At 43.2% G+C, this 15,913-nt stretch overlaps 1 protein-coding gene across 1 annotated transcript in view; it reads left to right on the forward strand.

The window, feature by feature from the left end:
* cntn3b (contactin 3b) overlaps positions 1-15,913 on the forward strand; it is a 122,851-nt gene that overhangs the window by 99,946 nt on the left and 6,992 nt on the right. The window contains exons 18-22 of the mRNA XM_066663425.1: positions 3,768-4,002; positions 5,917-6,026; positions 12,747-12,933; positions 13,530-13,642; positions 14,061-14,226. Of these exons, the coding sequence (XP_066519522.1) occupies positions 3,768-4,002; positions 5,917-6,026; positions 12,747-12,933; positions 13,530-13,642; positions 14,061-14,226 (811 nt within the window). The remainder of the gene's footprint in view (positions 1-3,767; positions 4,003-5,916; positions 6,027-12,746; positions 12,934-13,529; positions 13,643-14,060; positions 14,227-15,913) is intronic.

The following is a 15,913-nucleotide window of genomic DNA, read 5'->3' on the forward strand; positions in this document are numbered from 1 at the left end:
AATTGTCCACAGGTGTGAGCGACTGGGTGAGTGTTTGAAATTGTCCACAGGTGTGAGTGACTGGGTCAGTGTGTGAAATTGTCCACGGGTGTGAGTTACTGGGTGAGTGTGAGAAATTGTCCACAGGTGTGAGTGACTGGGTGAGTGTATGAAATTGTCCACAGGTGTGAGTGACTGGGTCAGTGTGTGAAATTGTCCACAGGTGTGAGTGACTGGGTGAGTGTGTGAAATTGTCCACAGGTGTGAGTGACTGGGTTAGTGTATGAAATTGTCCACAGGTGTGAGCGACTGGGTGAGTGTTTGAAATTGTCCACAGGTGTGAGCGACTGGGTGAGTGTGAGAAATTGTCCACAGGTGTGAGCGACTGGGTGAGTGTGAGAAATTGTCCACAGGCGTGAGTGACTGAGTGAGCGTGTGAAATTGTCCACAGGTGTGAGTGACTGAGTGAGTGTGTGAAATTGTCCACAGGTGTGAGTGACTGGGATCAGTGTGTGAAATTGTCCACAGATGTGAGTGACTGGATGAGTGTGTGAAATTGTCCACAGGTGTGAGTGACTGGGTCAGTGTATGAAATTGTCCACAGGTGTGAGTGACTGGGTGAGTATGTGAAATTGTCCACAGGTGTGAGTGACTGGGTGAGTGTTAGAAATTGTCCACAGGTGTGAGTGACTGGGTTAGTGTATGAAATTGTCCACAGGTGTGAGCGACTGGGTGAGTGTGTGAAATTGTCCACAGGTGTGAGTGACTGGGTTAGTGTATGAAATTGTCCACAGGTGTGAGCGACTGGGTGAGTGTGAGAAATTGTCCACAGGCGTGAGTGACTGAGTGAGCGTGTGAAATTGTCCACAGGTGTGAGTGACTGAGTGAGTGTGTGAAATTGTCCACAGGTGTGAGTGACTGGGATCAGTGTGTGAAATTGTCCACAGATGTGAGTGACTGGATGAGTGTGTGAAATTGTCCACAGGTGTGAGTGACTGGGTCAGTGTATGAAATTGTCCACAGGTGTGAGTGACTGGGTGAGTATGTGAAATTGTCCACAGGTGTGAGTGACTGGGTGAGTGTTAGAAATTGTCCACAGGTGTGAGTGACTGGGTTAGTGTATGAAATTGTCCACAGGTGTGAGCGACTGGGTGAGTGTGTGAAATTGTCCACAGGTGTGAGTGACTGGGTGAATGTGTGAAATTGTCCATTGGTGTGAATGACTGGGTGAGTATGTGAAATTGTCCACAGGTGTGAGTGACTGGGTTAGTGTGAGAAATTGTCAACAGGTGTGAGTGACTGGGTGAGTGTGAAAAATTGTCCACAGGAGTGAGCGACTGGGTGAGTGTATGAAATTGTCCACAGGTGTGAGCGACTGGGTGAGTGTTTGAAATTGTCCACAGGTGTGAGTGACTGGGTCAGTGTGTGAAATTGTCCACGGGTGTGAGTTACTGGGTGAGTGTGAGAAATTGTCCACAGGTGTGAGTGACTGGGTGAGTGTATGAAATTGTCCACAGGTGTGAGTGACTGGGTCAGTGTGTGAAATTGTCCACAGGTGTGAGTGACTGGGTTAGTGTATGAAATTGTCCACAGGTGTGAGCGACTGGGTGAGTGTTTGAAATTGTCCACAGGTGTGAGCGACTGGGTGAGTGTGTGAAATTGTCCACAGGTGTGAGTGAATGGGTGAGCGTGTGAAATTGTCCACAGATGTGAGCCACTGGGTGAGTGTGTGAAATTGTCCACAGGTGTGAGCGACTGGGTGAGCGTGTGAAATTGTCCACAGATGTGAGCCACTGGGTGAGTGTGTGAAATTGTCCACAGGTGTGAGTGACTGAGTGAGTGTGATAAATTGTCCACAGATGTGAGTGACTGGGTGAGTGTGTGAAATTGTCCACAGGTGTGAGCGACTGGGTGAGTGTGTGAAATTGTCCACAGGTGTGAGTGACGGAGTGAGTGTGTGAAATATATCACAGGTGTGAGTGACTGGGTGAGTGTGAGAAATTGTCCACAGGTGTGAGCGACTGGGTGAGTGTTTGAAATTGTCCACAGGTGTGAGTGACTGGGTGAGTGTGTGAAATTGTCCACAGGTGTGAGCGACTGGGTGAGTGTGTGAAATTGTCCACAGGTGTGAGTGACTGGGTGAGTGTATGAAATTGTCCACAGGTGTGAGTGACTGGGTCAGTGTGTGAAATTGTCCACAGGTGTGAGTGACTGGGTTAGTGTATGAAATTGTCCACAGGTGTGAGCGACTGGGTGAGTGTTTGAAATTGTCCACAGGTGTGAGCGACTGGGTGAGTGTGTGAAATTGTCCACAGGTGTGAGTGAATGGGTGAGCGTGTGAAATTTTCCACAGATGTGAGCCACTGGGTGAGTGTGTGAAATTGTCCACAGGTGTGAGCGACTGGGTGAGCGTGTGAAATTGTCCACAGATGTGAGCCACTGGGTGAGTGTGTGAAATTGTCCACAGGTGTGAGTGACTGAGTGAGTGTGATAAATTGTCCACAGATGTGAGTGACTGGGTGAGTGTGTGAAATTGTCCACAGGTGTGAGCGACTGGGTGAGTGTGTGAAATTGTCCACAGGTGTGAGTGACGGAGTGAGTGTGTGAAATATATCACAGGTGTGAGTGACTGGGTGAGTGTGAGAAATTGTCCACAGGTGTGAGCGACTGGGTGAGTGTTTGAAATTGTCCACAGGTGTGAGCGACTGGGTGAGTGTGTGAAATTGTCCACAGGTGTGAGCGACTGGGTGAGTGTGTGAAATTGTCCACAGGTGTGAGCGACTGGGTGAGTGTGTGAAATTGTCCACAGGTGTGAGCGACTGGGTGAGTGTGTGAAACTGTCCACAGGTGTGAGTGACTGAGTGAGTGTGTGAAATATTCCACAGGTGTGAGTGACTGGGTGAGTGTGTGAAATTGTCCACAGGTGTGAGCGACTGGGTGAGTGTGTGAAATTGTCCACAGGTGTGAGTGACTGAGTGAATGTGTGAAATTGTACACAATCATGAACACGTGACTGGATGAGGGTATGAAACTGTCAACAAGTGTGAGTGAGTGACTGGTGTGAAACTGTCCAAAGGTGTGACTTTGTGAGTGAATGTTTGAAATTGTCGACAGGCGTGTGTAAGTGTATAAGTGACATGGTGAGTGTGTGATACCCTGTGACGTACTCCTGTCTTGCACCCTATCTTTGTGTGTACCCATCTTGCACTCATTGATTCTGGGTAGGATCCAGACACACAGGAACCCTGATCAGAATGAAGCAGTTACAGAAAATGAATGAATGAAAAACAAGTATGGGCGGCATGGTGGCGCAGCAGGTAGTGTTGTAGTCACACAGCTCCAGGGGCCTCGATTCCCGCTCTGGGTGACTGTCTGTGAGGAGTTGGTGTGTTCTCCCCGTGTCCGCGTGGGTTTCCTCCGGGTGCTCCGGTTTCCTCCCACAGTCCAAAAACACACGTTGCAGGTGGATTGGCGACTCAAAAGTGTCCGTAGGTGTGAGTGTGTGAGTGAATGTGTGTGAATGTGTGTGTGTCTGTGTTGCCCTATGAAGGACTGGCGCCCCCTCCAGGGTGTATTCCCGCCTTGCGCCCAATGATTCCAGGTAGGCTATGGACCCACCGCGACCCTGAATTGGATAAGCGGTTACAGATAATGAATGAATGAAAAACAAGTATGGTAAAAGTGGTGTGTAATGTAATGTGAGCGAGTGTTGTGTTTCAGTGTGGGGCGAGGGGTGTGCTGGTCTCGATGTGTTTTAATATCACTATAGTTTTGTGTTCCGCTCTCAGCCCGTCCCTGAGGAGCTGCAAAACGGAGAGGGATTCGGCTACATCATCGCCTTCAGGCCTGTGGGCTCCGTCACCTGGACCCGAGCGGTCATCTCTGCCCCCAGCGTTGCCAGATACGTGTTCCACAACGACACACTCCCACCATTCTCTCCCTTCGAAGTCAAAGTGGGAGCATTTAACAAACGAGGAGAGGGGCCCTTCAGCTCCATCGCCACTGTGTTCTCAGCAGAAGAAGGTTAGCATCTGCCTGCATCATGTACACACCCCAGCTTTAGACACTCCTGGGCTGATTTTCCACAGTGGATATCTTTCCAACCAAAGTTATTTGGCTAATTTTAAAATCCTTGGGGAATTACCCCCTGATAAAATTACGTTTTTGTTGATAACCTGGGTGAAAATAAGTTGTGCATTTTTTTTACACAAGTGAAATTACTTGTATGAATTTTACCAGTATTTTTTTCTTTTAGTTCCAGTGAAAAGAACTGTTAATGCTTCGGCATACCAAGATATTGTGGACAATTGCATGCTCCCAGCTTTGTTGAAACAGTTTGGGGATGGCCCATTACTGTTTCAACATGACTGTGCACCAGTGCACAAAGCAAGGTGTGGTGTGGAAGAGTCCTGTCCTCAACAACTTTGGGATGAATTATTGACTGTGAGCCAGACTTTCTCGTCCAACATCAGTGTCTGACCATATAAAAGCACTTTTGGAAGAATGGTCAAAAATTCTCATAAACACAGTTAAACCTTGTGAAAAAGCCTTACTAGAAGATATGAATAGAGCTGTTATAGCTGCAAAGGGTGGGCTACCAATTTTTTTTTTTTAAACCTATGAATTAAGAACGGGATGTCACTCAATTTATATACGTGTGAAGGCAGATGAGCAAATACTTTTGCCAATACTATGAATATCAAAATAATTTATTTTAAATCAATATTAATACAAGATTTATTAATTCATGCTCTGTAACATTTGGTTATTAGCCACAAGGAAGGACCAAAACACAGACAGAAACCCAATCCATCACAGGAAATCACTCTCTCACCCAGTCACACACATACACCTTTGGCCAATTTTACACACTCACCCAATCACTTACGCACTCACATCTGTTGACAATGTAACCCACTTATTCATTTACACACACAGATCATACAGATGCACACACACTGTGTTTTGGGTTCGAGCCCCACTCCGGATGAGTATTTGGTGTGTTCTCCCCCTTGGGTTTCCTCTGGGTGCTACGGTTTCCTCCCATGGTCCAAAATCACACATTGGTGGATGAGCTACTGTGTCCATAGGTGCGAGTGTGTGAGTGAATGTGAGAGTGTGTGTCGACCTGCAAAGGACTAGTGCCCCCTCCAGGGTGTGTTCCCGCCATGCACCCAGTGATTCAGAGTAAGCTCAGGACCCTCCACAACACTGTACTGGATAAGCCCTTACAGACATTGAATGAATGAATGAATGAATGAATGAATGAATGAACTGAAGACTAAATTATTTGAGGGGGAAAAAAAACAATGCCTGACACAGATTCGGACAATGACGTGGATACTTGATGTGAGCAGTCGGGTCCTGTCAGCTTCAGACAAATACTTCAAGGTCTGGCACTTCTTCCATACACAAATGTGCACACACACACACACACACAAACACACACATTATTCACTATGCCTTACACACAGAACTGACCTTGAATAGTAATGATGAAATAAGTTGATTCAGACAGCGGAAACCCCTCATATCCACCCTCTCTACTCAACACACATGCACACACACACACACACACACACACACACTAGCACCTGCACCGTCAATGTCAACCCGATATTAGTTATTACTGCAATAGATTACAGCAAATCCTGCTGGACACTTACGGGCCTATCTGAGAGCTACAGTGTTAATTGAATTTGCCCAGCAGATTGTCCTCCTCCCTGCCAGTCACAGATCCCATTAAAATGAAGTAGAGGGGTTTCTCTCAGGTGAGGAGAGGGCTCTTATTCTCAGCCCTTAATCCACTTCTGCCTTTTTGTGCCTGTGAAGTTGCTGAATTAAAAGATCCAGAGCCTCTCTTTCTCTCTCCCTCTCTCTCTCTCTCTCTCTCTCTCTCTCTCTCTCTCTCTCTCTCTCTCTCTCCCACCTCCTCAGTGCCGAGCGTAGCGACAGAGAGAGTGACGGCCAGGAGCCTGTCCGCATCCGACATCCAGGTCCACTGGGACCCTGTCCACTCCAGCCCTGAGAGGGTCCTTGGATATGAGGTATGACTCTTAAGCAATCAGAACAGAGCTTGACTTGAAGTTTTTTAAGATTATATTTGTGGCCTTGATACAGATTGACTTAGTTTTAATTCTGTTATACATGTTGGCAAACTGTAGGACTTTAGCCCAAGGACTCTTAATGGTACACTGCAAAAAAATTATGTCTTAGTAGCTCAAAAGAGCCCCTGGTGACATTTGTGTTTCTACACAGTTTTTTCCTTCACTTTAAATCATGATGTCCCTAAGTGACATTTACTAAATGTCCTGGAACATGACAGGTTGTGAATTTGTGTTCATGTGTCCTCGTTTACAGAATGATGGTGTGCTTCGTTAGGACATTGAGACCATAGAAAGTATTCCTTTCAAAGTATATTTTTGTATTTAAAGGGCGTGTTACAACTTTTAGTAACCTTTTCTATGTCACATACAACCTGCTTTGATCCCATTTCAGGAACAAAACATTCAAACACATTTCACAAAATGATTGTTGTGATGTGAAAAAAAAATATATGTTCCATCTTGTTTCATTGGTCTGTTTTCCCTTCATTTGGCTTAATGGTGAACTGAATTTGGGCTCTTATGGGTTAAGTAAAAACATCTTAATTCTGATCTATATACTGTTTCTATATATATAACTGTGTATACGCCACCAGGAGCAGGAAACAAGACTTTACAAGTCACTACTGCACAAGCAGCATTTATTGAAGTGCCCTTACAAGGGCACTACATGGAAAGGAGCAAGTGAACAAGCAGCAATTTGGGATTGCCGTGTAGAGAAATGCAGGGGAACCACACATCCAAAGACTTTTTCTGAACAGTGAACCCTGATACAACACAACATCTCGCTACACACCAAGTCCACACAACACCTCCAACACAACAATATTAAATCCCCAAAACAACCCCAGAATACAGTTATGAATGGCTGCTCATAGCTCATGTAGTTACCAAAGGTTTAATTATTTTTATCCAACCCAAACAGTTCTTTGAAGAAACCAATCCAATTTCACCAAGTGAACAAAAATTAACTTTACATTTGTTTAAACTTCAGAAACAGTTGTTTTACTTCAGTCTGTAAGACCTTTTTAGGGCTTTATATTTTATCCAGTGAAAATATTTTATTATATTTGCAGCTCATATCACCATAATAATTTTACTTTCTCCAAATCATGATGAAACTAAGAATAATTATCTGCCAGGTATGACACATTCAGCTGTGTAGTGATAGAATATACATAGGAATATTTTATCAGTGTTCAATACTATGATGTGAAATATTTCACAATGTGGCGGCATAGTGTGTGGGAGGGGCTGTGGAGCACATGAAGGAGCTCCCAGCATGCTCGGTGGCTATGAACCTGTCCACCAATGTCAGGGTGCCCTCAGGGTTCACACATACCGACATTCCCCATGATTCATATAATGTGAACCAGATATAGTTCAAATATTAATTCCTGATGCATACCCAGCAGTAAGAATCAGCCTTAATCCTACTTCTAACTAAAATCTGGCTCATTTTAACCCAGAAATATGAGTGATTTCCTTGTTTCACAGTGTCCATATTGGAATTGTATTTTTTTAATGAAATCTCACTCATTAAATTAGAATTAATCTCTGACAGAGGCTGATGGTTGGTTTTACACCCCACTGAAATGTAGTGGGAATGAAAACAAAGCCTGACAGAGCAACGTGCTGAAAAGGAGTGCAGCACTTGTGCTTTTTCTTCTTTGGCTATGAATTGAAGTGGCAGCATCCAGATCTAAACTAGCTCCTGTCTTCCTTCCCTCTCTCTCTCTCCCTCTCTGGTTTTAACCAGTTCTCTGTCATCCACACAGACCTAGCTCTCCACATGACCTTGAAAAATTCACCGAAATGGCATCGTTTGTCTTCTATCGCTGGTTTTTAAACGTCCCTGGCTTTTAGCAGGGAGATGAAAATGCTCCAGGCTAGGCTTTTAAAGAGGCAAAAGAGAGTGTTTTCTTGCCCAGGCACTCTTTTCTTCTCTGTCACCCCTGCCCCATGGCAAAAAGCACAAAAAAAAAAGAAAAATTGCCCACATCGCCATGGCAACAGCCATTTAAGCTGGAGAGAATATAAGGTGCTTTTGGGGTGACAAACTGGGCGTAGAAAGGTATGGATATGTTTGCTGTTGTTTGGTGAGTTCTGCTGGGTGACAGACAGAACAGACTTCACGGTTAGGGAAACTGTACATTAAACCCTTACAGTAAACACCCATCTATCTGTAAAATGTGATTTAGAATTGTGAATATTGTCAGTTATGTGTGTTTGAAAACCAGAGTTTTAACATTTGGATATTTTTAGGACTGGGAAATTATTTAAATCTATTATATATCCAAGATTTTTCACATTTTGAGTGAATTGGAGATATTCAGTTTGAATTATCTTAGTTTAAAAGCTTTCTTGGATAATATTATTTTAAAATATATATTAAAAAAATGTAAAATGAATAATAAAATACAGAAACTCCCTAGCAATTTTTCTATAATCCCTGCGTTTATAATATTTCATAAATGAATGAACAATATTTTATATGATATATATATACCCTGTTTAAAAACATATTCAAAATATTTTTTGCCGTCTTAATAACAGGTTTCATAATGCATTATAATATCATTAAAGTGGGGTGTTATGAAAGACTGCTACTAAGCAGGCATTATGCCAGGCATTTTAAGGGCTTCTGTATGTCATAATGCCTTATAAAACATTAATACAGCCTTTCTGAGTATAGGGTTCATAGTAAATGTTACCTAATCAGTTCAGACGAGTGAGTTTGGGCTAAAGTTGTTCCTCTTTGAGCTTTAAGAAGTTTGCTTTTAATAAGGAGCCTGTAAAGACCAAAGTGTTCAGTGATAAAAGAGATGTCTGGCAGCTTCTGAACTAAAGTTCCATGTTTCCAGTGCATTTCTCCTACGCTGCAACTTTTCCAGAAAAGAAAAAGATCCACAAGAATTACCACAGAAATACTGACCTGGGTGAGGAAACTGAGAACAAGTACTTGAAGAAGAGCCAGTGTGGTAGGCTTGGAACAAGCAGGAACTAGGGTCCAGATAATGCAGGATTAAACTAAAGGAAACGTGGGAGAGGTTCAGAAATCCTCAGATTTAGTATGATTTTTTTTTTATGTTGTCCACTTACAGTGCTAACAGCTCAGATAAATCCAGATAAAGATTGATTGCATTTATTTAGCTCTATGTGGCATATATTAATCCTGATTTCAATGTGAATATATACGTACATATTCAGCTGAAGGACCATTCCCAGGATTCACACAATGTTTATGAATAATAGTTTACATTCCATGGATGTACACATGACTTTCTGATGATTACAAAGCAAATCAGCCCTAACCCTTGTGCTGACCCTAACCATAATCATAACCCTAACCATAACAATTACCACAACAGTTTACTGCACTGTTTCTTTGATTCTTCTTCAGGTTCTTAACAGTTTCTGTGGATTTAGTGAAAGAGTGCCACTAGTGGAGGAGAACTTAGTTACTGTAAAATAACTACCAGTCTATACTACCACCAGTAAAACTAGTAACTACCAGCAGGTAGCATAGAATTGTTGTGAATATCACTATTTTTTCTGTCATATATGAACATACAAAAGTTACATTTACATGCGTGAGACATACAAGCAAGAGCATATAAATTCATAGTCAGAGCACACAGTATATTTTGTATATCCACAGAGCATTGCTAATTAATCTTGTTGTAGCACCTTGTTATTCAGTGTCCAAATGGCAATACGTTTTAATGCAGTACAAAATTGGACATTAGAAAGTCATACAATCATGTCCTGTGAAGTCTATGTAAAGTGATGTAAAGTTTATGAAGTGCACAAATAAGTTATAAAGTGTTTTGAAAATTAAATGTTTAATCGTGAAACGACTCTCAGTTGTTGTGTACCACCTTAAGTCATCCTTCAGGCAATTTACGAATTCTTGCAGTGAGGAAAGTTTTGTCTTTTAACACTGTGAAGTCAACCATTTTTTTTGCACTTCTTCAAAAGTGAACATCAGACACAGCTCTTTACATCAATCAGAGCAATTAATGATAGTGGGAAGGGGTTATGTCTGGACCATACAATGGGTCCAGAACTTCACAACAGGCGTCAGTAACGTTTCCTGCTCCAACTTAGCGACTGATTTTGTGGTTCATTCGCAACAGCTATGATTTGTAGTGCTTAAACATTACACCCAGTTTTAAAAGTTAAAAATACAGCACACCCTTCATTTCCCATTCACGTCCCCAGGATCTCCCCCATGAGTTTTCATTTGGGATTGTCGTAATAAATCCACTTTTCACCAGCCAAGTTATTTCCACAGAATAGACTGTCCCTGTTGTTTTATCGTACAGATTCAAACACTTCACAACAGGGTCATACTTATTCTTCTGCCTCAATTCATGTGGCACCCACTTTCCTTCTTTTTGAAATGTCCCCATTTTGTAGAAATTATTGGAAAGAGTTTGTTTAGTTACTCCAATTTGTTTAAAAAGTTCTTTTTGCATTTGACACCATTCGTAATCAAGCAATTCTCACAATTCACCATTATTATCCTTAAAAATGGAATAAAATTCATGATCGCTAACGTTGAGATCACTATCTTTAAAACTCAAACATATTTTGGATACAGTATTATCCTCTCTTTTTTTCCTGATGGAATGAATGCAGTAACCAATAAATTCTTCTCACCTAACTTTTTTAAACTAATTCATATTTAGGCAAAATTTAGTTGACTAAATTGTTTTAATTTTTAAAACTGCAAAACAGTTACCATAAAATGACCAAGCACAGAAAAATGGTTCACATTTAAACTATAATTACATGTTATACAGAAAATGCTTTAATCTTATTAGCACACCATTAAACACAACCATACAGGCATCATTAAGTATTAGATATTCCATATGACACCTTATTTATATAAATGCTTATAAAGGATTCCTAGGAAGTGTTACCAGAATGACTACTCTTGGACATTTCACGTTCAGAAGCTTAGATACTGACACTGTTTAATGAAATTCTTTTCCTCCAGACTTTCTCCCTAGTGACGACTGTGTCACAGTGTTTTCTCACATTCTTCTCACTGTCTCACAACGACAAACATGTAATGTACCGTAAAGGAACACTTAGATGTCTGCGATATTGATCATAGCAGCTCAGGGAGTAAGCAGAAGAGCCATTAGATCATGATTAAATACCGCACTCGCGGCATGTTACATATATAGTCTCATAACATCCCCAAAAAAGCCCCAGTGAATAAAGAAGTAAGGTAATAATTTAGGAGTGAAGTCCCTTGGGCCAATCTCATTATTGTCTAATTATTCATTGACTTAACTCTTCTGACACATAATACCCAAACACTGATATTATGCCCCACCCGAGGGTTAATAATTGATTATTTCATTTCCTTTTAAAGAAGATTTCTTAGCTAAGTGTTAAGTGAAATTTCATATCCTTGGGAAAATCAATTAGGCCACGTTTCTCCAGGAAACCACAGTCTCAGCATCCGTCGATGTACGATAACGTGTTCAATCAGCCACACGCTGCAGGAAATGGTGTCAATGATAATTCAGTTGATTATTGGCGGTGTTGAGGTGATTTAATGTAATTAGAATGGTGCCATGTGAACTGAGCTGTTCTGCTATTGATTCACTTCAATACGCCCAGATACTTTAACATCCATTAGGCCCAGAAACCAATGAACAGCATACATCAAAAACAGAGTGAAGACCTATTTCAGGACTGTCTCTGGTGGTCTACAGATTACAAAGTTTTATTCTGTGGCTTTGACTTTGGCATTTCCTGAAATAGTAACATGTCAGAATAAGAATAAGTAGATTAATTGTAGTCAGGAAAAAAATTAAACAGAGGTCAATTGTTTCCAATTTATTTTCTTTCTGCAGTGCCCCTTTTTGCATATGAGAATATGTTCAACCCCTCTCTAACCCCACCCCTCCACTGAGATAAACATGCCATAATATATTATTAATTAATAATTGTATTTTATAATTCTTATTATTAAAATTAGAAAATAAGTATTTTAATTTCATTTAACCTGTTTGTGGGAGAGAAAACACACACACACACAATCTTGTATCTGTGAAATGTGGGGACATTATAACAACCATACATTTTGTGTGAGTTTTTCCATTAACGTTTTTCATAAGTACTACTAGCTTAAGCCTAGTCTCACATTACTACATTCTTTAGGGAGTGTCTAGTACCTTTCTTCACCTAACGTTGCCAAGAATTGCCAGAAATTTGACTGACACTCAAAAGGACTGCACAAGTCTGCTGTTTTGGCTTGATTTGTAGAAGGGGCAGTTTTGATTCACGTCAGACCAGTACCAGAGCCAGTACAAAATGATACACAGAAGAGTGTATACACAGATATGCAGAGACTCAATCAGAATGCAATCACCTACTTGTGTTCCCAGTGTCTGTTACAGAGGCTAGATTTACTCTAAACTTAACACTTACCTTAAACTAGCTGCACCCACAAGGAAGACATGTCCCCACAATATGAGTTGTAAACAGGTTTTGGTTCACGCAATGTGATATATTCATGATACACACACACACACACACACACACACACATTAATGTGCATTACCTTAGGAGTTACCTGGTGTGTATTGGGAGGAAAACCCAAATGGTCATGTCCTGTCCCTGTCCCTGTTTGTCCAGGTGGTTTACTGGGTAGACGACACAAAGCCGGACACCGTGGGTCGAGTGAGAATCAGTGGAAACTCCACAGCTGCCAACGTTAGCGGCCTGGAGGGCAACACTCTATATTTTCTAGCTGTGTGTGCTTTCAACACTGCTGGGACAGGCCCGCAATCTCTGCCCATTAATGCGACTACCAAGAAACCACGTGAGTATCCTGTGAGGAGTGGTCAGAGCTGGATCTGGACAATTCCAAGAAGTGTTTACACTGTAACTGAGTCTTAATTGTGAAAATCAACACAGTAACACGTAACCCTTAGACCCTTAGAGCTGGCTAAAATGATGGACTTCCAGAGTTGGTCCATAAGGCTGTTTCATTGGGCCCCAGTTTTCCACAGAGACAACCAATAACATATTATTATACACAGAGCAGTCATAACATTAAAGCCACCTCCTTGTTTCTGCACTCTGTCCACTTTATTAGCTCCTCTGACCATAAAAAAGCAGTATGCATTTTCATTCACTGCAGTGACACTGACGTGATGGTGGTAGTACGAGTGGATCAGACACAGCAGTGCTGCTGGAGTTTTAAAACCCCGCAGTGTTACTGCTGGACTGAGAATAATCCACTGACCAAAAATATTACATCTAGAGCGTCCTGTGTCCACTGATGTTTTATTTCTGTTCTCCTACGTACTATTAAACTTTATTTTGAATTATCTTTGAATTTTCTCATTTGTAAAGCACTTTGAATGTCTGCAGTGTATAAAAATACTATATAAATAAACTTGCCTCTTTTCACAGCGCCAGGGCAGCCCCCTCAGAACGTGGAGTGGAGTCTGATTGGTTCTCAGCTCACACTGCAGTGGGATCCGGTCATTGCTCTGGACACAGAGTCTGAGGTCACTGGATATGTCGTAAGTGTCCTTGTTTTCTGTTAAGCTTGGCATAAAGGGGACTTATTCTCCCCCGGTCTAAACATCCCTGTTTAGAATGGCTGCTTTCAGCATCTGTTCCTTGTTCCTTCACCCCGACCCTGAGCGCACAGCACTGAGGAGCGAGGAGCAGAAGCTCTGGTTTTTAGCCAGTTTTGCTCAGTTCTCTTTCTGCTCTGTTCTCTTTTTCTCTGTGTTTGTTGTGTTTTTTTGCTGCGTTTAACCTCAGTGATTGGACAGACTCAGACAAAGGGGAGGGGCACTTCTAAAGTTTAGAAGCCAACAAAACTGAATAAATGGTCTTGTTTCACTGTGTGTGTGTTGGTGGGTTCCAGTGTGCTATATTTGCCCATGTCTGCAATAAATCTTCCAGTGCTGCATTATAACATTTGCCCTCCAGGTGCTGTACAGACGACACCACAACAATGACATGTACACCATCACCACCAACAAGACCACCGTGGAGCTGACCCTCTCTCCCAACGACAACTATGTCATTCAGATCAAGAGCCTGAGTGAAGGAGGACTGGGAGAAGGCAGTGAACCCATCCATATCCACCAACTCAGTGAGTGCTCCCTTATACCCCCACCTGGTTGGGTGCATCCACATCCAGCAGCACAGTGAGCTCTCCCCTCACCCGACCTCACCCCACCCATCCACATCCACCAATTCAGTGAGCTTTTCTTTATACCCACCATTACACCCATCCACATCCACTAGCACAGTGAGCGCTCCCCTCACCCCACCCTATACCCACCATTACACCCATCCACATCCACTAGCACAGTGAGCGCTCCCCTCACCCCACCCCACCCCACCCATCCACATCCACTAGCACAGTGAGCGCTCCCCTCACCCCACCCCACCCCACCCATCCACATCCACTAGCATAGTGAGCACTCCCCTCACCTCACCCTACACCCACCATTACACCCATCCACATGCACTAGCACAGTGAGTGCTCCCCTTACCCCACCCCACCCATCCACATCCACTAGCACAGTGAGCACTCCCCTCACCCCACCCCACCCATCCACATCCACTAGCACAGTGAGCTCTCCCCTCACCCCACCCCACCCATCCACATCCACTAGCACAGTGAGCTCTCCCCTCACCCCACCCCACCCATCCACATCCACTAGCATAGTGAGCACTCCCCTCACCTCACCCTATACCCACCATTACACCCATCCACATGCACTAGCACAGTGAGTGCTCCCCTTACCCCACCCCACCCATTCACATCCACTAGCACAGTGAGCTCTCCCCTCACCCCACCCCACCCATCCACATGCACTAGCACAGTGAGCACTCCCCTCACCTCACCCTATACCCACCATTACACCCATCCACATGCACTAGCACAGTGAGTGCTCCCCTCACCCCACCCCACCCATCCACATGCACTAGCACAGTGAGTGCTCCCCTCACCCCACCCCACCCATCCACATCCACCAGCTCAGTGAGCTCTTCCTCCTGCCCCCCCACCTCCACCCCCACATTTCCCCTTCTTTTTATTCCCCGTTTCTGCCACCATTCATAGGCTTCTGATGGCGATTCAATCATCCGGCAAGCGCGTTTATTTTGGCCTGGCCACGTTCCCTCCATCCGTGTATAATAGACTTCTCTTTTTTCTCTTCCCCCTTTTCTCGAGCCGCGCCGGAGCATCCGACCTTTTTAGAAATGCACGTTTTCACCGCTATCCATCTCTGTCAGCCGCTTATTATTCCTTGTTGACTGCCGAGCAAAGCGGCATATAAAACAGCGGAACCATCTCTCTCTCTCTTTCTCTCTCACTCTCTCACACACACTCTCTCTCTTTCTCTCTCTTTCTCCAATGCACCTACTTTAAACAAGCTGAAACTGAAGCACTCTTCTTCCCGATCTCTCTCTCTCTCTCTCTCTCTCTCTCTCTCTCCTTCTCTCTCTCTCTCTCTCTTTCTCTGTCTCTTTGCACTGTCCCTACTTTAAACAGAAAGAAACTGAAACAATCTTTCCTTACCCTTCCAATTTTTTCCCTCTTTTAATTTCCAACTCACCCATCTCTCTCTCTCTCTCTCTCTCTCTCTCTCTCTCTCTCTCTCTCTCTCTCTCTCTCCCTCTCTCTTTCTCTCCTGACTCTTCCCATTCTCATCGTGACTGGGTTCTTTTAATGGTCCTCCCTGTTGAAGGTAGTTAATAATGTAGACGTAGAGAGAGTAGCTTCGCCAGAGCTTTTTTTACTTTCCCTTTCTTTCTCTTTATTCTTCATT

This window comes from Hoplias malabaricus, chromosome 3, assembly GCF_029633855.1.
Source record: "Hoplias malabaricus isolate fHopMal1 chromosome 3, fHopMal1.hap1, whole genome shotgun sequence".
NCBI classification, from domain to species: Eukaryota; Metazoa; Chordata; class Actinopteri; order Characiformes; family Erythrinidae; genus Hoplias; species Hoplias malabaricus.